This window comes from Chroicocephalus ridibundus, chromosome 4 (assembly GCF_963924245.1).
Source record: "Chroicocephalus ridibundus chromosome 4, bChrRid1.1, whole genome shotgun sequence".
In the NCBI taxonomy this organism is placed as follows: domain Eukaryota; kingdom Metazoa; phylum Chordata; class Aves; order Charadriiformes; family Laridae; genus Chroicocephalus; species Chroicocephalus ridibundus.
In genome coordinates, this window is record NC_086287.1 from 90150468 (window position 1) to 90175443 (window position 24976).

Sequence of the window (24976 nt, forward strand, 5' to 3'; positions counted from 1 at the left end):
ACTTTTGATGCTTACCTTTGTGGAGAGCATTAGGCTTGGTTACAGCTCAAGACAAAAGTGTCAGCCTCTGATTAGTCACATAGGGCATCACCTGAGCCATCTCTATCCTCAGCCTGGTTCATTCTCAGCCTTCTTAAAGATGTGTTGATGATTGAGCTGCCGATTTCTGTCTCCAGTTAATGTAGGTGCATATTAATGAATGTCATTAATTGATTAAAATGGTTCATGAGATGACTAAGATCTCAAGGAGTCCAAACTTCAAGTATAATGGCATAGAAACTGCTGATCATCTGTGTCTGACTTGGGTAGCGGCTGAAGTCGTCTCTGGGAATGGTCTGATAACTTGTGTCCAAGATGCCTGTAGAATTGTCATTTCAAAGGCATTTTAATTAGGTTTTGTGGAGAGCAATTGTGTGATGTAGATTATTAGGGGAAAAAATTTCCATAAAGCTTCAGTCACTGTGGATTTTTTTTACCCCTAGACCTTCAGCAACAGTGAACTGCATCAGGATACCCAGAACAGGTTTGAATGCTGTTAAGAGGACCAACAAAGTCAAGGATAGCAGAGACTAGTGAAATGTATGATTTTTTTAATGTGTGTATGCTTTAAACACTGTTTTTTGGCACTACAAGTGTCATCTTCAGCTCTTCCAACATTTTAATGGTCTGACATGGCTGTATATGCTTTTGTGTCTGGTAAGGCTGATGGACAGTTCTCATAAGGTGCCTTGTCAATAGCTCTGTGTATTTGTCGTGGCAGTGTTGAGAGCCTGTGGTACTTAGTTCTCAGGAAGGACAATACAGTTGCCACTCTTCTTTGTCCTAGTATGATTTTTTTCCTGCTAGAAAAACAGAATGGTCACAGAATTAGTCAAGGACCGTAGTTTTTAATGCCTGAGAAGAAACATTGTGATTGTCTAGTCTGATGTCTTTAAAACCTCATCCCGTGAGTTTTGCATTGACTTGTAATTTGCAGTTCACTAGCTTTTCACTCTGTTCATGAAAGTGTGAGGGAATGGATGACAAGTTTTGGGGCTGAATCTCAGTTCTTTACTCATATGATGAAGGTTGTTGCAATCACTGGTTTCTTGTCTCAAAATGCGTCTGCAGGATCTGGACTTCCAAATGAAGTGCACCCAACAGTTTTCTAATGACTTGCTCAAGCTGCTCTTAGTTACTGAAGGAGAGAGTTATGTCTCATGTTCTTCACATGAGTAAAGCCTAGTGCGGCCACTGATATAACCAATTTGGTGCTTCATGACTCATCTTGTTGAAAGCACCGAGGCTTGTCTTCATCCTCAAGACAGTACTCTGTGCAATGTTGTTGAATCTTCTGCAGCATCTGCATCTGTATATTTAGAGTCGGATATAATACTTCTAGACTGACAATAATATATTTAATCTAACCATAGAATCATAGAATCATAGAATCATAGATCATAACGCTAGATTACTGCCAGGATTACACGTGTGGGCTGTATTTTAAGAAGTGCTGTTATAATTCAGTGGCACCTACAGTACATCTGCTGCCATCGAGGCATTAGTGCTGCATCGCTGCCTCTTGCAGGGGTCACAGCAGCAGGCTGGAACGCTGGGTTTCCAGCTCTGTGTGATAACCTCCTGAATGAATGATATTCTGGAAAGTAACTGAAAATATTTATGAAAATACTAATAAAAATAAAAGAATAGAGGGGCTGGTGACTAGGTATGTCTTCCTTGTAACTGGGCATGTAGAGACAGTGTCTTAGATGAGATAAAAAAGAAAATGGGAGACAAGACAAGAATTTCAGGGGTGTGGTTTGTCTGGCACTGGTGTGTTTAGCTGAGCTCGTGATGCTCTGATATGCACAAGATGCACTTATAGGCAGTCGCACCTTTGAAAATATGACACTCTTTCTTCATGCCTAATACTTGCATCACATGAATGGCTCTGAATGCACAGCAAAGCCTTTGATCTGTGCTTTGAGAGAGGTATTGGCAGAAAACTATTAAGATTGGCTGCGGAGGTGTTAGGATGTGGGTCAAACTGAAACTCTGTATCGGTACTTTGGATCTGAGTCTGACTTTTCTTCTTTTGCAAAGAATAGGATTTGAGGTTAAGGTTCTGAACTTAAATCTGAAGCAGAGAAGCATATTCCTTCGTTGTTCTCTGAACTTTTGAGTTGGGTTTAGCGATCCAAAATCTTGCAAAACGTTGGAGTATATGGAAATATAATTGCTACAGTGTCTACAGCGTTGAATTTGGTTTTGGTTTCTGTTTTATTCATGTCCAGTAAGAGCTGGTAATTTGTTGCAAAGAAACGAGCAAAGTTTGATTTGGAATTCAAAGATACCTATTTCTTAATTGTATATTTTTCAGAAACAGCAAAAAGGTCTTTCTCAGCAGGATGCAGGCTAGAGAAAAAGGCAGAGATTACTTTATTATGCAAGCTTTGTATTTCCTTTCCAATAATAATACTTCCCTAAAATGCCTTGATAACATCTAGTTGAAGTTTGCTGGTCACTTGGGCCTTTTTCAGAAGTTAACATGGATGCTGTTCCTTATTTTAAGATGCTTTATATTGAACCTGTTTCTTTGTCTCTTGGTAAATAATTGATAAACAATCTCTATAGTAAGCATTCTTCTTTAAATGTTATCTGGGAAGATGTAAGTAGGAAATGAAGCTGTTATATTCTTGATGCTCAATTTTTCCTACTAATTCTGCTCTGGTTGTTTTCCTGATAAGCCAGATTTTTCTCTGTAGTTCCAAACATAATAGTGCCACGAGACTCTGTTAATGCCGTAGCAACATGTAGCCAAAGCAATTCGAAGAAAGCTGATAGTAACAGTTAGTTCATATATACCTTTTGTTCAGCCATGTTTAGTGAGAGTGGAGTTTATCAAATAAAATGTGAAGAAAATAAAAGATGAGAAACAAATCCACGCACAGGTCAGCGCGAGTGGCTGGTTATAATTCAGGGCTGTTGTGCCAGGGATGCCCCGCTGTTGAGGGCAGCAGGGTGGTTTGTGTGCAAGGCAGAGCTGTCCCCAGCTGGAGCTAGCCTGACTCGTGGATCAGAGGGAGCAGGAGTGTTCCTCGGTCACCGTTATGATTGTGCGCTGTGCAGCGTTGTCGTCATACCGTGACGTGGTGGTATTTGTGGATTTTAATTACATAGAGGAGGGCAGGAAGGGTTATCCTTTCTTCCATTCCTGCCTTGGGCAAAGCTGATGCAAGCAGAAGTGGGCAAAACCCATGGTGTTTGTTCAGACATATAGTTCAAACATACCCTTAATTTGGAAACTTTTGTGTTCCGCTAAATCCAAGATGCCATAGAGGGAAAGCAACTCATGTTTTCATCAATGTTTGGAGTCCATGTCATAACACTCAGTGGTAATTGTAAGTCCATGGTGGTTTGGATTCAGGTTTACCGTTAAATGTTAATGTACTTTGATAGTATTGGCTTCCTGATAGCTTTCTGTTGGAAAATCTGTGGCTAGCTTAACTTTGGGCAAATGTTCACTGACGACCATTCAGACTTCCTTGGCAGAAATTTCTTTGACTAATATAATAACCATTTGGTTGTTGAGGTCAAAGCTCTGAAATGGTACGCTTCTCTTGTCCATTCCTCCCCGAGTGGAAAACTCAGTCTACAAAGCTGTGTTTGCAATATTTAAAGTTTTATAGGAACAACCTATTTCCTTTAGAGATAGTAAATAAATTAATAAACTAATCTTGACAGAGGATGTTGCTGCAGAATTATGCACAGGAAAGCTGACTTGACAATGTAATTGAACTTGAAAACCAAAGCATAATTGCCAGGAGTGGGAGGGAAACCTGCAGCCATTGTGCTGACACAACCTGAAGGTCTACCTTGTCTAAAAGGCTGGAATTATTTTAAAGCAGATTTTGATGTGAATCTGGTAGGGAGCGGGGGAGTCAACCTAGTGTAGTATGCAAAGCTGCTTTGTTGGGAGGGTGTTTTTTCACTGAATGTATAACTCTCAAGTGATATTGTATGAGCCATCTTTATATTGACAGGTAGCATGCTGCATAAATTTTCCCTTTAAGCAGTAGCATTGTGGCTATCTTTATGGCCTGAGACTATAAATAAGGCCAAGAAAATAGGCAGAGGTAATCCAGAAAGCTGTCTGATTTCTCCTGCAGCCTGGGAAGCACTTGTGTTGCTTCTCACCTTCAGATGTGCATCACTAGCTGCTGGCTGGGTCAGTAGCTGGTTTTTTTCCAAAATTGCATCACCTCTGCACACATCTGCATGGTCTGGTGTGTTGTGTTGTGGGAGCCTCTGCCTGGTCTCTTGAAATTGTAGCAGGGAAGGCACGAACCTCTGTTCCTTTGCCCATGTGTGAGCCCTGTGTCAGAGGATACAGGGGAAATAAATGAGTGCGTCTTGTTGAGGGCTGAATCATCCAGTTGGAACTGAAAATACTACTGGAGGACTAAGATGGTTTAGTTTTCAAAAAAACAGTGCGAGGGAGCAGTGTGTAATGCATTAGCGTCTGATAAATCAGGCTTCTCTGGAAACGCATCTCTTTGGAGCCGTGTGCATCACAATCCCTGGGGAGAATATTGCAATTCCTTGGAATTTTTCTCCAGCCTTTCAGGAGCCAGCCAGATAAAAGAGTTCGCCAGTTTCACAGCGCCTGATTGTAGGGTTGCTCTTTGTTCTGCATTTCAAAGTGTGTCTGTTGAGATGATGATAACGACACCTTTCATAAGCAGGTGTCCGTGCTTCACTTCAGGCACTCTTTATTTACTTATCTTGAAAAATAACTTGCTAGGCTAATAAATGTTGTATTGGAACAAGAAGTTTGCTAGTTGTGTATGCCAGTTTCATACCAGTTCATTCTCTGTGAGCAGAATGTCTTTATGATTTTAGCTAAATATTTAATTATTTTATTTTTTTTTTTTTTTTAGCCAAAAGCGTCACCTTAAATACCTCATTGTATCATTTTGCATAGTAAGGGAGCTTATGAAGGTAATTTAGGTTCTGGCTGGTGCTCTGTGTCCTCTCCATTATGCATTTACCAGTCAACTGACACTTTTATCAAATATTTACTCTGATATTTCACTGCAGTTGCCCCTTCATCTTCCTCCATTCCCTCACCATCTCTCTTCCATGGAGGTATGGCACATACTTCAGTTACCCTCTATTTAAATAGCAACACTCCCTTCCAGTACAAACAGTCAGTCAGTCGTTAAACAATGAGGAAGACCAACAGTGGAGGAGGTTAGGGGTGGGGCCAGGAGTGTGCAAGCACGGTTTTGCAGAGGACTTCCTGCTGAAGAGAAGAAAGGGACGCTTTCCGTTTGTGTCAGCGTGTCAGTCTGTAGTGCTGAGAGACACACAAAACCAAGGGGAAATCACTGCTGCAGACACGAGAGCTGGGTCTCATTTAAAATTGCGTAAAGCCGTCCAAATTATTGTTGAAGGTAAGACCGTGAAACAAAACACTGGCACTTTAACTGTGTTTTCCCACCTCCTCCTGTAGCAGAAGGTGATTCCAAGTTGCTGTGACTCATCCTCAGGAGGTCCCTTTTTTTTTTTTTTTTGCCTGACATCAGCAAGAGTTTAGTGAGACTATCCTTAACAGAATATCTATAGCTTTTTTGAAGGCTGTGCTACACACGTCCTTTCTCTTACATAATGTACAGCACAGGGCTGTAGTAATACTTGGCTGGGAACTCAAGACCTGATCATTTTTTCTCCAGAAAAGATCAGAATAGGGCATTCCCTGTTGGGAATTCAGAAGTGTAGTTGGGTTACTGCAGTTGCTGTCCTGTACTTGTTCATCAGATCGAGATTGGATGTGACATCCTGGGAACTGCAGCGTTAAAAATGCATTCAAAAGAAAATGAAAAAAAATTGTTAATGGAAACCATTTGACTACTACGGTGTCTGAGGGTTTCATGGCTCTACAGGTAAAAGGCATGGACGTGATAGTGTTGGAGAAGGCTTGTTTAAATGAAGAACAAGAACTTAATATATTAACATATTAATATAGTTATGCTATGTTTAGTTTTGCAACAATTTAATTTCTAGATCTTGTAAATAAAATGTAGTAAGAAATGAACTGGGATGTACATTAGGAACGTGGTGAGAACTGTCAGGATTGTGGAGTCCATGAGTCAAATTTTACCTTTCTAATGGGACATGGGAGTCTGGATAGCTCAGCTTCTTACCCATTCAGTATTTTGTACTTGCATAACCTTTCTGGTTAGACTTCACATGCCCAGGTGATGGAGGGGAACGTGTTGCTTTCCTTGCAGCTGCCTTCAGCCTTTTCAGTTTATAAAACCATAAAATTTTCCATGGGAGGTGCAGATCCTCGCACAGCGGATGTGACCCTACTGATAACAAATGCTGTTTCCTTCTTCACCTTTTGTTGACCTACTAGAGATAATGAACCACAGGGCGTTGGAGATCTGTAGACCAGAAGTAAAAATCACTGTAAGTGCAAGGACAATATGCAATAGAAACATGCTATTGCCATTACCTAAACCAGTTCTGAAAACACAACTGAACAGAGATGTCCTTTTTGTAGTACGTTAGTTTGGCCACGTTTCCAGTTATTCAACAGACTGATTATTTTCCAGGTGCCAGCCTTGTAGTTGAAATCAGCTGATGATCTTTCATTTCCAGCTCTCAGGGATGCCCCTGGTTAAAGTAGTCATTAAAGGGCGGCATTTGAGTTTAGCATACGTTGTGTCTGGCTTGGTCTGAAATCCTTACACCCGACCATTCCTCCTCTCTCTGGCTTATCAGCATCTGGTACGTTTCATGGTGTGTGACACGACTGATTTATTGACAGAGAATTGAAAATAAGAGAGCAGCTTTGACTCAAGAATGGTTTGGGGATGCGGTTTTGTTTTCTGTCACATCATGGTTGCTATGGTGATTTAGCAAAGATCTGTTTAGCAGTCACTGGATGTTGCATGTTCTGGGTAAAAGTTAGGGATTTTCCAATATTCCTCTAACAGTTGTTCTACAGAAGTATGTGTGCGTATAGTCTTCTGCAATAAGTCGCTGCTACTCTTGCTGCTTCTGTAAGAAGGTGTGTACCTGCTGTATTTTGGCTTGTGGTGTCCCTCCCTTCCTGAAGTAATTTCAAGGAAGGTGGATAAACAATCTACCCGTCTCGTCAGAGTTATTGACTGTTTCCTCCGCAGAAGGGATGCCATGGAATGCAGTGATAAATGCCAAGGGATGGAGAACATGAACCTGCTAAGGAATGGTCCTTCCTATGAATCGGTTATGCAGTTTTGGAGGAGGAGGAGGGTGTGTTTGGAGCTGATTCACATGGTTGGAGTCAGGGAGTCTGGGATCTTTTCCCACATCTCTCAGGCTTTTCATTTCACCAAAAGCATGATCAAGAGCATGATGCAGCTACCACCGTAACTGAGATTTTCTTCTTTTAGGTTGGTAAGTGAGGGACGGTGATTCTTCTGCTCAGGTTCCCTGTGTTCATTGGGAGGGGTTGAAGGCTGCAATGCAGGCTTGGAGAATTGCCGCTCCAAGCGGAGGTGCTTGCTCCACCTGGCAGGCAAGTTGGGTCAGCGTCTGTGAGTGTCACTGGGTCTGGCAGGTTGCATCAAACACAGCTCCCTCCCCTTCCAGACTCCCATCACTGGCCTGGGAGCAGCTTTCCTGCCTGTGGGTGGTGATCTGGCGGTTTGGACACCTTCTCGGTGGCAAGGGGTGGTCAGCCTCCAGCTCAGCAGTGTGGTAGGTGCACCTTGCAGCACATTCTCATCCCTGTTAGTAGATGTTTGAAAGCAGCAGACAAGGTTTCTTATATTTGACCTCAGAGAGTGCTTTTTGGACACCAGCACCACAACCAATTAAACCTTTAGTACTGCTGGAAGCCCCAGTGGAGTTCCCTTTGTCATGCCAGGCTTGCCAGAGAGAAAGGGTTTGATTTCTTATGGGCTGCTTAGATAGGGTCATCTTGATGATGGGCGTCTTCAGAAAGTCTTTTCGCTATGTGTCTTGTCTTACTCACAGAAATTCAAATAGTTCTGTTGGTAAAATAAACTGAACACTCATAAGCGATCCTTCAGCTGGGTTTGACTGTAAAAGAGAAAGATCTTGTTTTAAAAAAACCAAAATTCTATATGCTTTTCAGCTAACATAATTAATAATTTTTTCCTGCTTATTTGACTCTACTGTCGTGGTACATATCCCATAATATGACCTTATTTTCCCTTCTTAATAACAAACTTCTGTTCTGTGCTTTAAACTTATTTCAGATCTGAATTAATTTGAAGTTCTTTCCTCTGCTGGTATTTGCTGCACAGATTTCACAGCTTTTGTAGCTCATATGTCTTAATGTTGAGACCAGCTTTTTCTTGCCAACTCTTTGATGAACAGTTTTGGCCAGTCCGTTTTCTATAGCTCCTCAGGACCGATGCTTCAGCCCCATTGCAGATTGGAAGGGTTTTTTCCTGCACAGTCTGGGGTGGTCTGTTTCTTACTGGCAGCTCTTACATTTTTATCAGTTTTGTAAGGTTAATTAATGCAACAGCCCCCAGTCCCTGTTGTCTTAAATATTTAGAGGAGAGAAAGATATTTATGCACATTTTTGCTGCAAAGCTAGATTTAGTTGAATTCCTGACTTAGATTCCCAGCTGGTGTAAATCAGTGAAGTTCCACTGAAGTCTTTTGGATAATCAGCTCGACCGAGGATCCGGCCTTTCTTAACTAAATCATGTCTGAAGTTGACATTGAAGTTGAGCTACTTTGCACTGAGCATGTGACAGTTGATGCTGTATTTTTGTGTAGAGAAGTATGGGATATATTTCTACTGTCTTCTATCTTTGTGTAGCTGTAAAGAAAGACAGGTGTCTGTGTGTACATCTATACACACACACACAGATGTTTATACACGCAGTCACCCCCACACAAATAAATGTGGTAGGAAAACCCCTCCCTTTTTTCCTATCATTAATTCTGCAGAAATACACTCTAGGCTTCAGCTGGCATGGGTGGGTGGAGCCTCACAGAAACAAATTTTGAGACAGTGGCCCAAATGTTCAATGTTTCAAAAAAGCTCCAAAACCAACCAAACAAAACCCCACTGAGCATGCTACCAAACTTGGAGACAACTGGAAACAAAGCAGCTCCAAGCAGAAATAATTTAGATTCTCCCCACTGAGAGGTCCCTTCCCCACAGGGCCCTGGATTAAGCACCCTTTTCACCTGTGTTAGACCTACTCCTGATGCACAGCGCAAGTGACGTCTCTTCTTATGGCCCAACATGTGAAACCTCCTACTTACCGGGAGGAGTAGGAAGGGAATGGTGATGATGGAGATGCTGGAGATCTAGGAAGTGTGACGAATTAGATGAGAATGTTGTTCCAAGGGAGCTCAGAAATTCCTTTGTGCAGCTTTGGGGCAGAGTCGGGTGTCTCCCTGCTGTTAGACTTTCTGTCTGTTTTCTTATCACATTAATCTCTGTCAGATTAACGTTGATTTTAAACTCTTTCAAGTCATTATGACAAGTGAGTATGGCAGTAAATTCTTCCATATCAAGAGTGAGACAAATTGTACTGCGCTGCGTATTATGGCGTAGTACTACTAATTGCTTAACTTGATAAATGTCTTCTGATAGGTTATATACTTAATGAACAAAGATGTTAATTGCTCTTATCTGAAATAGCTACATTTGCAGGGGCGGTCTCTGGAGCCATGAATGTCTCCTAACAGAGATTTATTTCAAATCATCCATTGTTTTCAGCAGTTTCAGAGTCCATTACCCTTCAGTGTGCCGACTGAATAGTCTCCACCCCCATCAAAGTTTTGAGAGCAATCAACTCTTCCTACATGTTATTCAGCAGCACCGAATCTTATTTGGGTATGGAAAACTTAATACAGTATGCTCATCATCCTGGGCTACAGCAGCATGGCTCATTCTTAAGAGCAGCCAAGAGAGAAATATGCACCTCCTGGTGGAAGAGCAAGGGTCTGGAATAGCCCCGTTTCTCCCTACCATCTGGAGTATTTAATTGGGAAAATTATTCTTCATTGTTGTTGTGTTGGTAGGAGTTGCCAGTCTAAATATGTTTTAATGCAAATAACCATCCCTATTTGTAGAATTCATCTTTTCTAGACGCCTTCTTTGGAAAATACACAGCTGAAGATTTAGTACATTATTATATGAGTAAGTGCATACAAGCCTCATATTAACAATGGACGTCATGTTTATTCTTTCCCTTTTAGAATTTCCCATGGAAACAAGTGGGCAGATTTTTGCATTATTGAGTAGTCTGCTGCTGTCGACTTTTCCCAGAAACGCTACATGAGCCTACATGTTCTTCCAGTTTTGGGAGCACTGGATTCCCCTAAGATTTGATTTGTAGTAGGTTTTGGTGTGTGGCTATTCTGGTACAAAGTTGTTTCAAAGCTGTATGATTAATAAATCTTAATGGAACTGAAAAAAGACACAGTTCTCACTGAGGTTAAAACATACCTGATTTCCCAATGGAGAAATTGCATGTTTCGTTAGGAGGCTAAAGGCTAATGTGAAGAGAAAAATGTTTCCTTGACTTAGATTTTTTTTTTTTTTTAAATAAATTTCATTTGCATTTGTGAGTCTCTTACAGGTTTTCAGAAAATGTTCAACAGCAAACAGCCAGAAGTTAAAAATGTAACTGTAAATCTATAAGCTGACATACATAGATTTTCTGGCCAAAGTTTCCTAAGTCAGGATTAATTTTGTAGAGTGAATGAGAAAAGTGCATTATCTTGCTTTGTTTGATAGATTTCAGACTTTGACAAGAAATATAAATCTCCTTTCAAAAATGACAGTTATAAAACTAAAAATTATTATTTTCTTAAATAAAGGCATTTTCAGCTGAACTTGATGTATTGCTGCTCAAAGATGCTGTGGCTTTAGACTGTCTCATACCAATAATTAGACTGAAATATTCAGGTCCTTATGGCTCACTCCTTCCCCATGATATGCTGCCCCCCAAGTTATGTTAACATACTGGTTTCTGTTTCACGTTAGAAATGGGGCCGAGGGAGCTAAAAAGTAACCTGGCAAAAGCTGGACGGGTTCCCTGACCTGCCTGGCGCCACAGCCAGACAAATATTTGTATGGGCAGAGGCAAAGTGGGTGGATGGAGGTGGGAATGCTGCTTAAGACGAGTATTGATGCCAGATGCTTCGTGGTGAGCCACTGGGGAACGGTGTCATTTTAGGTATTTTCAAATCTCTGAATCCACATTTCTGGTCTTGCGTGTTGTTCTAATTTGAATTTCCCATGGAGTGACCTGGGGGTGAGGATGGAGCTTCTGGGGTGTGTGTGTGCAAGCAGGACCAGCTGGAACATGAGAACGTGAACGCTTGCACTGCTTATTTATTGACCACAGTGATTCACCGTGATCGACGTTCGCATACCTGAATGTCAAAATAGCCTGTGTTTTAAGAGGAACCAGTGACTCAGGCTGTGGTTTTACCTCAGGCCATTTCCTGATAAATGACTGAACTGTGCTCGGTCTTGTGAAAACACAACCGGGGAGCACCGCTCTGTCCTCGCATCTGTGTGTGTGCAGGGATTAGGGAAAGGACACTTTGTGTGGGGCTGACCTTCACCTCATCAGTGCCATGGTCTCTCGGTGAGGAGCACCGTAGCCGCCTGAGCTCTGGGAAGCCTCGGATCCAAGAACAGCCCTGTTTCGGTGCTTCTTCAGCGCGTTCCTGCACAGCCATGGTGTGGGAGTGTGGTCTTCGGTGTTTGACAGCATCTAGAAGCACAGTTTCAGGGAGCTCTGCACAGCCATAAATCACTTTGCTTTAGACTCTTTCGATTGCAAAACAGAGGAGAAGCTGCCTATAGCTGGGGTTTTCAGAACTGAAAATATTTCACTTCCTGCAATATGGTGTTTTTAATGAAAAGAGAAACAATGCATATAATGTTGCATATAGGGATTAAAGTAGATTTGGGCTATTCATTTTTTGAGCAAGATAGCAAACAACTGTAGTAAAGGTACAATGCGTGAGGTATGGCTGGACAGAAGGTATGGAAGTGGGATCATATGAGTGCTCTGTAAAGTACCTCATTGGCATAATGCTTTCGTTTGGAGAGTTAACCATCTGTGTAATTCCATGCTATGGTTTAGATAGTCTTCCCACCCTTTGCAGACTGTAGAACTCTGTGTTCCTCCGTTCTCCTTAATGAACAAGACTGTCCTATGGGAAGAAGTTATGCCTGAAATGAAATCACTTGTGTATGGCTGCAGAGCTGTGATTGAACTGCATCAGTTACCTTTAATGCTGTTTAAATGGACAGTTTAAGGTATAGAAGAAACTTCTCTTGGGAACAGATTCTGTGAGAATTCTTCAAATCCTCTTTGAAGTTAATGGAGGGTATTAAGGGCAGTCAGCACCTTCTTAAGAGAGAAATTTAAATTGCTTTGATTAATTTCATTTTATATTTGCCTCGGCTGGTTCTGGATTTCTCCCTTCTCCTGTCTTTCAGAGCATGTTTTTGATAACTTTGCCTCCTGAGCATGCTAGATTTTATGCTGGCTGTTTTCATATTTTTCCCTGAGTGTTGTAATGCTGATTACCGAAGGATCTTGGGCCTTTGGCTTCCTGTGAGAACGAGATAATTACTCTCCAGTAGGCAATGCATGACGTACAGTATCAGCATTAAGCCACTGGGATTCCAGTCACTAGTGTAGAACAATATTGTGGGTAAATGAATAAGCAGAAGTTTATCATACTTCCTGCATAACAAGGTTTTCGTTAAAGAGACAGCAAAAATTGTTTTCGGCGAGGGCTAGTGTAAAATGAGTGCAGCTGCAACAAATATTACTGAAAAATATATTAAAGTTCAGTTCCGTGGCTTGCTGGGTTTTTCTTGCTGAAAAAGCAACTGAGTTTTTGTAGCAGCAGAGGTGGATGACAGGGCCATTGTTACAATTTGGCAGATGACGTTTATGGCCTTATGAACATGTATGAAGTGTATAACTTCAAAGTAGCATTTCCAGATCCACCACCTACTTAACTTATGGAAGAAAGTTGTACCAATAAGAAGTAGAGACGTTCCAAATGCAATTTGCTTATTTCACACTCGCCCCCAGGAATCCTGTGTTGTGATTTTAAGAGTTGGCCCTGTTTGACCCTGAAATAGATGTGGTTTCTCCCTTGCCTTCTTTATTTCGAGACTGTCTGTTAAAAATAACTTATATATTGTCACAGTGGGAGTAAGTTTTTGAGGAGTTTAAGTTACGTGTAAGCCAGTAATAGAAAATAATTCATAAATGTAATGAGCTCTATTCTCTTGCAAGACGTGGCTAACCCAAGGGTTTATCCACATGGTGGGATTAATCAGCGTTTTTATACGAAAACAGTTTCTCTGCCATAGCAGTACTGATCAGTTTGCTTACGCTATAGCAAAGCAAAATAAGTGACGTCTTTGAGGACCTCTGTGAAGTACTCAAATTACTTTAACAACGTGAAGACTTGCATAAAGTACGGTGTATGTACTCATACTCGATAGGTACACGGCTATATCTCTGTGTGTTTGCTTACGTTTAGCACATAATTTTACGTGTGCTTGCGTATATACATTTATATTTCAGCTTGTTTCAGAGATAATTGTACTTCTGTAATGCTGAAGAATTATGGGCATACTAATAAGGAGTTTCATGTTTTAAGTTTGTTTCCTCACTACAATCAATTTATGTTGTACATGTAATTGCAAAGCACAGTTACTTATTTATGTTTTAATTGTGACTTTTACTTTAAACTGGGCATCAGCAGTCTGTGCAGGAAACCAGTACTTATGCATAGGCTGAGATGAGTAGGTTGGTTGCTCTGCTTTTGCTTGAGTCTAAAAGCTGAGGGCTGAATCTTTGGAGCCCAAGAACCACTGACAAATGTAGCAGTCTGGATTTTGATGATGTGCTTGATCGACTTTGCCGCCAGGGAGAACAAGAATGCATGGAATGAAACTACCTGAATACACTGCTGTTCTGTCTGTATCGTTGAATTGCTGCTTCATGCACTGACAGGATGTGCATGGCCAGACCCCTTCATAGCTCAGTTCAACTTGAAATTGGGTTCCATTGATTTTTGGGTCCAGAACAAATGTAGTTTGGCATTTTTGTATTTCAGGCACCTAGGTCTGGCCTGGTTTTGTTTTTGTGTAAGTTGTCTTAACGTTTGAACAATTTGGATGAAGGCGGCTGGATGGATCTCTCTGTTGAGATAGGAAATTTGGCCTTTGTAGGAATTTTGCTTTCCTATTAGATATTTTGTAGGTATTTTCAACACCAAGAGTAATTTTGATAGTGCTGTTCTTACTTTGAAATTGTGAAACTTCTGATGACTAAGTAAACATTTTTTTCCTCTCCTTTGTTTTCTTGCAGCCAACTGGGTACATGGAAAACTCCATTTCCTACAGTGCTATTGAAGATGTTCAACTGCTCTCCTGGGAGAATGCCCCCAAGTACTGTTTACAGCTCACAATCCCAGGGGGTACTGTCTTACTGCAGGTACAGTAAACACAGAAGTGCAACTTTCTTTCTCTCTTACTATGAATCTCCTTTGACTTCTGTTTGCTATGCATGAAATCTTAATTAGATGGACTCAGAAAAGGCAGAGAACACAGTGCTGTCAAATTATCTAACCACCAGAAAATTTGCTCAGGGTGATAGCTCTGAAACTCTTCATGTTGTTGACAGTCCGAATGGAAATTTTGGGCCACAGTGATTAAATCTTCTTGCTGATTTTGGGCATCAAAATACTGCTCTCTGGAATGGCGTATTGTTGCACAATTGTATTTTTACATATGGGTCTGGTATTTTTACATATACAGGTCTTATTCCTGCATAAAACAAGTAAAAATTTCATCCTTCAATTCATATAGGAAACCCATAACTTGCACTGGAACTGACGTATATCTTTCTTTTTAAAAGGTATTTGATCTTCACTGAAAGATTTCAGTATATTTGTATGGGTATCCACATATGCTAGTTCTCTAAGTGTTGTTTTCAAACAGAAGACACTGTGTTTGTGTTATTCCACATTTCTTCATCCACTTGTGAGGCTTTGTAGGACTCCTTAGGTCATTCCAAGTTTTAGTGACAGAAAAGCACTCCACAGCACTGAGCTTCGGAACTGCTTTAGAAAAGCAGCTGAAAAGCCAGCTGCTTGGCCCCCAAAGAACTTTGAACAGTCATAACTTGAAAAAGACTGAATTGACTCCAACTTAACTCTTACCATAGTTCTCAACATTGTTTCAAAGGCAATTAGTTACCTCTTACCTTTTGGGAATCAATTTTATAGTTGAATATACAGCTGTGACTATTGTGTATATGCATTTTATGCAGGTAGGACTGTAAACAGACCGAGTGAGCAATTTCTGCAGGAAATGTGAAGAAAAGATCAGTTTAAACTGTGGATAACTCATGAAAAATTAAAAAGGATATCTTTTCTTGAACATGTATGAACAGCTTAAAAGAATTGATCGTAATAGAGTTTGTGTGTTTGAGTGTACACACGCACACACTTAACTGTACCACTTCTGCACAAAGTGTAGTCCAATAGATAAAAAGATGGGAACATACTGAATGATACACTAATGACTGTGATGACAATGTCTGCTGGATCATTTGTCCATGAGAATCATGGACACAGTGCACTGATCCATGCTGCACAGTCCAGCATTTAGAATGGAATAGACTGTTTCAGTTGAAAGGGCCCTACAGTGATAACCGCCTGACCGATTCAGGGCTGACCAGAAGTTAAAGCGTGGTGTTAAGGGCATTGTCCAAATGCCTTTTAAACACTGACAGGCTTGGGGCATCAACCACCTCTTTAGGAAGACTGTTCCAGCGTTTGACTACCCTCTTGGTAAAGAAATACTTTCTAACGTTCAGTCTAAACCTCTCCTGGCGCAGCTATGAACCATTCCCATGCATCCTCTCACTGGATACGAGGGAGAAGAGCTCAGCACCTCCCTCTCCACTTCCCCTCCTTAGGAAGCTGTAGAGAGCAATGAGGTCACCCCTCAGCCTCCTTTCCTCCAAACTAGACAAACCCGAAGTCCTTAGCTGCTCCTCATAGGACGTTCCTTCCAGAAGGAATTTCGTTATTTCTTGGTGGTGAATTGTTTGCTGAAGCCCCTGTGGGGCCACAAAGTATGTGGCACTATCTGTATCCAGTGCAGGTTTAATCAAAGCTCTCCTGAGACAGCTCTACCTGCAGATGATGAGAAAAATACCCCAAGTGCTGTCATTCAGTAACCCAAGGCTAGATGCCGAGCTGCCCGAGTTTTCCATACTATAGACTTCTGTAGAGATGTGGAACAGCAAAGTTGACTCTGAGTTGGGAAGCCAGTATGACTAACACTGGGATTGCTAATATTAGGTCCGGCTAGGTCCAGCTCTCGTTTGCCTTCATTTCAGACAGGCTGATGAGTCCGGCCGTCTGCAGAGTTGTTTACCAGCAGCACAGAGAACACAGCACTTGACTTCAGCCCTTCACATGGTTTCTGTGCTTCGGGTTTGGGATGGTTTTGGAATGTCATAAAAATATAATGAGGTTTTGATGATTTTCAACATAGCAAATACACTTCCACTCTGAAACGGTTAGAGGTGTACACAGAAACATTCATGGCCCCATCCTTTGTGGAGTATATTTCTGGAGCTCCCTTTCATTTACTTCACTGGTGTAACCCTGGGGGTTTGCAGCCCTGTAAAGGGGGGCTGCAGCTGTTCCCCCCTTTTAATCTGAAAACGACGCAGCTAAGTAAGTTTGGGATGACCTGAGAACATCTAACTTTGTGGGCTCTCCTGGTGCAGAGGTGACGTTTGAAGCACAGGCCTGTGTCCCATTGCACACAGCATATGTACGTGCCTGTACTCAGTGCCTAGCAAATTTCTGTGGCTCAAATTGACTTACTGATTTTAGGCGTTACCGGGGAGCGTAGGGAGTCTGAATTTCAGACAGGCTGCTGCAAGTCCACCCAAGTCCTGATTCTGTGGTTTGAAAAGCCTCTACTGTGCGTGACGCTGGGGAAGGCAGGAGGATGAGCCACGGTTTCCCAACAGCTAGATTAGGGTCCTCGTTCTTGATGAAACCTTCCTTGCCTAATCCGTTAATTGAATTAATTAGAAAAAAAACCTCATTTGTCAAGTTGGCTGTTTTTGATTTTTTTCTTGTGATAACTTTGACTCTGCTTTTCCTTAAATTACCTTAATAGTGCTAGCATTTATGTTTATATCTGTTTCAACAGCTAGAACAGTTGCATCTGCCTTCCCAAATTCTGTTTCTGTGTCTTTAGTCTATGGTTTATGGTAGCTGCCTTTATGGGCCTGCTTAATAGGAAACAAGATAAAGTTTGAACCCAAAGCTGCCTGCTGAGTTTAAAGGAAATTGGTAGGGCGTGCAGGCTTTAATCTGCAGCAGTTTGACATTTATTTCTTTAAAAAAAACCCCAACAAACCCAACACACAAATAATTACGTTTGTGAGAAAGTAACATCTTAGGGTAGAGGCTTTGGTATTTTCTTCGAAAAGATCGGCGTCTCTATGTAACCTCGTAGGAACTGATAAAGAAGTGGAGGGAGCTGGGCTTCTGTTGTGTTTATTGCTGACTGGCTGAGCAGACTGGGTCAGATTACATTATAAGTCTATGGGAATTTCAACATAATTGAAAATACAAACTTTAAAAATGTTTTTAGTATGACTTGGTCCTTGGTAGTGCCTCGGTTCATCAAATGTGGCCAGATCGGTGGGAGTATAAAAATAGATTTCCCTTATACAGCTGTAATGTGTATTTACAAATCCAAAACAGTACCAAAAGCTATGTTTAGTATATTTAAGAAATCAAGATGAAAAACTGGGTTGATCTAGTAGGTTTAGCAGAAATTCTCTGGTGTATGTGACAAAGAGTCTAAGAATCCAAAAGACATGTTCACTGAGGTGCTGGGAAGCAGAGATGCTGAGAAATCAGCCCTTGCATACTTCAGCTATTTCCAGATTTCCAAGAGACTTCAATACATTTATGGGAAATTGGGACTTAATGATCTTTTAGAAAATCATTCTGCCCTGCTAGTCTGAGCAGCAGCATGCTCTGATGGAATGTCCAACTCTGGTATCAGGAAGTGTATGACAGTGGAACAAGTAAAACTAGTCCAAAACATGTTCCCAGTGCACTTTTGGTTAAATCTGTTTGTTTTGGTTTTGTTTTTTTTTTTTTCCCCCAAAGACTTGATCTAACTGAGGTTTATATATAGAAGAATGTTTAAATGAACTTCTTTGACTACCTCCCCTGTTTCATCTAATATTTCTGATTAATTTAAATTTTATATTTTTATGTGTTTTTGCACATACTGTATTGTGAATTCTTTAATACTATGGGATGCTATTGACATGGTTTGGCGTAAAATGAAGCATTTTAGTAGTTCTGAATCACAAGCTTTCCTGATTTTTCATTTTGCAGAAATATTTTTAAATTCCAACTTCTGCTTCACTTGATTTGAAGCAGAAGCAAATTTCGGACAACTGGCGTTTCCCGCAGATGCAAATTAATTTCCGGCAGTCCTTGTGGGAGGATGTCAGCATGGGGCGTTAGAGCGTCCTTCGTGTATTTGTCTGTTAGGCATGACAAATGCCACCAGAGAGTCCCAGTCCATGTTCAAGTTCTCAGTCCCCGGTCTGCTGTCACCAAGGTCTATTTCTGGCTCATTACTGCACAGTAATGAGTCAGAGAAGGAAGAGTGCCATTACCTTTCCTTACATCATCCTGATGTCCTCCCATAGCAATACTGACCCATCCCAACCTATTTTAACGCATGAAATCTGACAAGCAGCGCCGGAGGTGATGCAGTTCCTCTTAGGAAATCGGATCACAGTAACAGGAGGTGTCTACCTGGGTTTCAGAGGAGGATTTGGTTCTCAGGCGATGAATGGCTTAATCTGGGCTGGGATCACATCGAAAAGTCCTCTTCGTGCCTGTGCTTCCCACTCAGTGTTTGTTGTATAAGCACAACTGTCTGAGCACAGGTGTGTTTCACCACCCGGTGTTTGGGGATTCTCATCGTCCCTTCTGGGAGCCATGGGCAGTCGGTTTTCTAGACATGCTGGAGACTCGTGTTTTCTTTCCTCCTGACAAACAATGTGGTCCCTGGTCTTTCTGATGAGCAGCAGTCAGCTCTCACAGATGATTATTATTCTTTCCTACAGTTGGGATAGCAGGTATGAAAGAAGGTGTTGCCGAAGCTGGCTCATAGGCCACAAGTTCTTTAGGCCATGAAACAGGGGCTAAATTTAGCCTTTGAAGGAGTGTGAGCTCTTTACTGTCAGTAATTGCTGGGCTAAACTTCTGCTCTTCTGCTTTCCGCTTGTAAAGCACAATGTGCGATTATGGTATTGTCGGCATGATTATGAAGAGGATGCTGCTACTGATAGTGAAATAACTGGAATAACCTTCTGAAAGAGGTTGAAAAAAACTTAGAGTATAATTTCACAAGCTGCTTAGCACCAAATGTAGGAAGAGTCCCAGGAAAAAGGCTTTGGTATTTCAGTCATGACAGTACTGCCTGCTTTCCCCTGGTGTCCTTTCTTTCAAATGGGTCCTAAACGCCTTAAAGCTGCCACTTCCACCCCTATCACTAGTGGTGTTTTATTCATTTCTTGGCAATCAAGTGTAGTCAGAAGGAAAAACAAACAGAACAGGAAGCCTTGACAAGCACAACGGTCACACGTCCAGCTCGGTGCTTGAGCACGCTGTTTGTGCCAGGGAGTCCCCACGGTAAATGTTTCCACTGGATTTTTTAGTAACGTTTTATTTTAGTCTCCTTGGAGAAACCTGGCTTTTGTTTTAAGTGCGAGTCCAGCCGATATTGCTGCTGTGTAGAGGTCATGCAAGGACCAGAATCCATCAGAGACAGGGAATATTTTCAGGAGGAAACCGGCATTTCTCGCAATTACCAGCAACTCTGTACCTTGAGTTGAGGCAGAACAGTGGCTGGTTTCACTTGCAGGCCTGCCCGTGCCATGGAGGAGCAATGCTGGCATGTGCATCAGCAATGTAAAGGTTTTGTACAGGCTGCAGGGTGCCTGCCATGGGCGTTCGGCTTCTGCAGCCCTGAGCCGCTCTGCTCTGCTCTTCCTCTGGCTGACAATAAATCGGTGCAGAGAAGCCTGCAATATTTTACGGGTCTCAGTAATGAATATCAGCTGGAGGAAAGCACAACAAAACCCCATCCTGCTGACCAGAGAGCAAGCGAGGGAGAGAAAGAGAAATGTAGAATGAAACCAGAAAGAGTGAAAAACTGAGCCTGGATTGTCAAATTCCACTTATTGCCACATCTTTTCAGATGGCACAATCCCCTTAGGAGGGTATGTGTGAAGGATGCTGTTGTAAGGAAAAATCTGGGAACTTTTTTGCTATGTGGACAAGCCTGTGCTTGTATTCTTCTGAGTAACACACATGCCGGTAAAAAGGGATGCCGTAGTGCTAACTTACCGTTAAAGGAGCTTGGTAGCATGGCATGTGTGGCGTGGTGGAAATGACAAATTTTCTGCTGATGCTGGTTGCTGTAGACATATTGGTATCAGTGGAGCCGCGAGTCTTTATATTAGCTAAAAATCTCCACCATCATTTCTGGAGTGGTCGGTTTCTTGTGGAGTTTCAGGTGTTCTGGTTCTCAGCAGCACGCAGGTTCCTATTTTGTCTCCTCCTTGTCTGGGTGGAAACAACTACAGGGGCTGTAATGCTGGCATGAAACAAGTGTTCAGTTTTCTATTTTTGTGAGCAAAAAGAAAATCTGCTTTTAAAAAGTTCACTGTTTTTTAATGAAAAAGTGTATTCCTACTTGTTGACTAAGCAACGAAGTCGTTGGTGTGCAGAGAAAAATACTTCCCTTTTTGAGCAGAGATGTAAATTTACCCATGTTGACCAAAGCTCTGTATATGGAGGCTTTTAATCTCTTGCACAGTTTTCCTCCTGTGAGCAGTCTTTTTGAAGCTAATGAAATTAATCCTATGAGTAAAGGTGGTACTGCAGCTGATCTTAGGTGGCTTTTCCTCTCTGAACATTTACACCCCAAAAATTAGAATATAAAATCCTTCAGAACACAGTTCCAGCATAATCTCATATTAAAAAAAAAAAAGTACTACTTACAGTAAGCATTCTTAAAGTAGATATTCTTCCTCCTCACTGGAATAATAATAAATAAGGTATTCAAACAATTAGTTTGAATCTTCTTGCGCACCTTCTAAGAGTTTTACTGCCACATTTTCCTGTTTTCTAAAGTACTTTTCTACTACGTTTTGGTTATGCAAAAACCTTTATTGTGCAAGAAGCCCCAGTCAGTTGGAGCGTGTGCCACCCACAACCCTGCTAAAGCCATTGCATTTGAGAACAAAATTCTTAGCAGAATTGGGGCCTAAACATACTAAACACACAGGGGGCCCAAATTATTATTTTACATAGGTAGGTTGTAAAATCTCCATTGTACTTCATTCCTGTGTCATTGACTATTTGTAATAACAGCAGGCAAAACTTTTCCAGGTTGAATCTTTTTTTTTAAGTTGGAAAGAAGAACCGGGCCCACTGTGTGGGCAAGGCTGAGAGTAAGAAAAACTTTGCCTGTGCGGTCAGAATGCCTAAGGAAAGCCTGTTTTAAAGTCTTTTGTGTCTCATTTTCTCCTCTTTATTGTAGCCTAGAGCTGAATAAATATAGTAGGTTATGCCCCCAGCTGGGGTAAAAAAATGTAGGTGTCAGTGCCCAGGATGTGATGACTTCAGTGCAGAAGTGCTGGGCTCTCGGAATGCACATCGGGCTGGAAAACTGGAAGTGTGTGTGCAAGGCCCCAATAAGTGAATTGTAGTTCCCTCCACTGCTTTACATTTCAGTGCTCATTGCTCCAAACTTCAGAAATCTTATGCACAGTAACCTGTATGTTTGAGTAGGTCAGTACACGCAGAGGTGGCCGTTGGCTGGACAGCTGTTGGGATGAGCACCGACGAGAGCCTGATGGCTCTTCTCTCATCCTGGCATGCTATGATGGTAAAAAAGAGATGTTCCCTGTAGTCCATTTCTCAGTGTAAGCCTGAAAAAGAGGAGGGAGGAACAAGGGATGCTGTGCAAGAGCAAGCCCTTTGTTGTCCTCTGTGAAAGATCCAGTGTTTCCTGCACGTGGCTGTGGTTTCGCAGCTCGCTGGGGTTGGGCAGGCGGAAGGGTGCACTGGGAGGATTAGTCTCTGCTGCCTGGGAGAAGTGGGGAATGCTCGTGTCAGACAGCTCCATCCAGATAACGGTGGTTGGGTTAAATGCATTCAGTCTATCTGTGTTGAACACTGTGGAAAGAGCGCTGGTGAAATTACCGTTGGCTTTCCAAGTTCTTCTTACCGTTGAGTCCTGATCATTAATAGAAGCCTGGGGATTCCCTAAAGGTTTGGTTTTCACTTTTGTGTTCACTTCGCCTTCTTTGTCTTCATTTTCCTTGGAAGTGGTCTTGAACAACAGCCCGAGCTCTAAGGGTTTCTAGTTTTAGAGTGGTTCAAACTCCTAACCTAGATCCAGATGCAAGTTTTCTTGATCGCTTCTCCTCTACAATATCTAACACTAGGTGTAGGCAATGCTTGGTCCCACACTTGGAACCTGGTCACTTTGCTAATTTTATTTTTTAAATGCTTTTTGTGTATTGCTGCTGTCAAGCTAAACAAGTCTTTCCTCTGCTGGTTTTGGTTTTGCCTTTTATAGCATTCTTTGTTTGTTTTCTCCTCCAGTATTTGTGGTCCACTTGTGCATCTACCTCTGCTTGGTGCTGTTGTCCTCATTAACAGTTTCTGTCACCCAGTTTATGTAAAGGCTCCAGTCGGTTGCACAATCTATCTACGCATAGTATTTTCTAATTATTTGTAGTGGTCTTACAATCTGTAGCTACTGACATCCCAAAATTAGGAGAATAATTAACAGTTCTCAACAGTTCCCATTTAGGGCTTTAGCATTTGCTCTTACTTTAGACTTTAGTGCATTTTTGGTTCAAGTCACGTAACGGTCAGACCAGGGACTAAATCAGATTGATGTTTTGCCTGTTTGAGAGTAGTACTTCATCTGCCTAGAATATTTTGGATTTAATAAGTTTAAATAACAGTATCTTAGTTTGCATAGCTCCTATATACTCAATCTGCATATGTGTTTGGTTTGGTTTTTTTAAGTAATGTATGTGTAACTTGCAATATTATTATTGCTATTGCTTAGTATGCATGCTCAAGACTACAAGAACTTTCAATTTTACTTATTCTTTAAAGGGCTTTGATGCTAGCATTTGAAATTAAGTTGTTTTTTTTTGTTCCCTTTAAAATAAAAGAAAAAAGGTTCAATTTGAAACCAAATCTTTCAAAGAAATCTGGTCGCTTTTTAAAGCATTTTGTCTGGACCATGATAAGAAATATCTAAGCATATTTGCTTAATACCTTTTTAATTATGTTAAAAATGTTCTTCAGGCTTTTTGTGGCGAATTATTTTTGACCTTTTTATTATATTAAAATATAGTATAAAGTTATGTTATAATGCACACATATACATAAAATACTTTGTAAATAACAGAAAAAAGAAAAGGAAGTTATGCTTTTTGTTTCCATTTGTAACAAATTCATATTCTGGTATGTCAGTGTTCTTCATGAAAAGGAAAGTTTGTTTTTGACTTGGTGGTCAGCCAAGATTATTTATGATAGATTTATTATGCTTTGCTGCCTAGAGATCTACCAGAGGAGCAATTGATTCTCATCAATAAATAAAAAATTAATATGTAATACATATAAAAAAGATCATTATTCCATTTAATTCAGAGAATTCAGTCGGAATTTATGTCACGGAGACATCAGTATCTTGAGATTTAACACGGTTTTTGTAACCATGCGGCTTTTTTACTTCTAGTATTCTTGCCGTTATCAGTGAACTGAACCAATGTCAGGAAGTTAAATTCTTTCTGTGGTGTGGATTTTGAATGCTTACCTGAAAAGGAGTTGAGGAGTGAAATTTGTTGAATGATGCTTTAATTTGCAAGAAGTATGTGGGTTTTAGCTAGTGAAGAACCTCGCCTTTTTTTTTTTTTTTAACATAGATTTACAGGCTATCCTGTAATTTTCACTGATCGTGTAAAACGTTTTGAATTGTAAGTAAAAATTGCCTATTGGCAGCAATGAGATAGAGTTGGAAAAGCCAAAGGGCATCTCTACCCACTCAAATATTTCAAACTTATGTCACCTTGTTAAGGCATGCATATTTACGTCACTGTAGATGCTTTTATATTTTTTGATACCGAGCCTTTTGACCTTTGGGAGTGTTGAACTATTCCTCCGTTGGCTACGAACCTGGCTTCATGCTGAGAATTTCTGGCAGCCGTGCTTAATACGGACAAAAATGGGTGATCGCTGGGAGTGATTATTGCAACATTTATGCCCGTTGCTGCAAACAGTCTGTGCAGGTATCTGCATGTCTGTGTGTGTGTTATGCTTTTCACTCTTTTTTTTAATATCGCTGAAAGAGCTAAGAAGTTATTTGAATTGCTTTCGGGCCAGCTGAGGAACAGGACAAGAAGGGAAACTAGAGTATGGAAAAAAACCCACCCCTCCTAGTAAAATGTCAACCCGTCGTCTTGCTCTGCGCCCGATGAGTAATCGCAAAGGCAAATGTCCGACAGACGTTAAATATCTGACCAAAACGTGGTTGAAATCAGGGAGATTTTTTCACAGTCTTTGGGTTGGACACTGTTTCACGTGAGGTTAATGTTTTGTAAGGTTTTGGTTCAGTGTTTTACATTTGCAGCAAGGTCTTCGTGTCACTGCTTTCTGTGAAAATAAACTGCTTGTAATGTAAAGCTGTAGCTTTGAGCAGAGATTCCCCCACTTTGAGGCTGGGGCTGAAGTTAGCCGGGGTCATAAAGTTCAGAAGAATACCATGAGTGCCACCTTACTGGTTTTAGGGCACACGTGGGTGATTTGC

The 24976-nt window shown here is 41.2% G+C and overlaps 1 protein-coding gene across 1 annotated transcript in view; it reads left to right on the forward strand.

Annotated features, from left to right (window-relative positions):
• CMIP (c-Maf inducing protein) overlaps positions 1 to 24976 on the forward strand; it is a 139332-nt gene that overhangs the window by 57949 nt on the left and 56407 nt on the right. The window contains exon 2 of the mRNA XM_063334695.1: positions 14382 to 14507. Coding sequence (XP_063190765.1) covers positions 14382 to 14507 — 126 coding nt within the window. The remainder of the gene's footprint in view (positions 1 to 14381; positions 14508 to 24976) is intronic.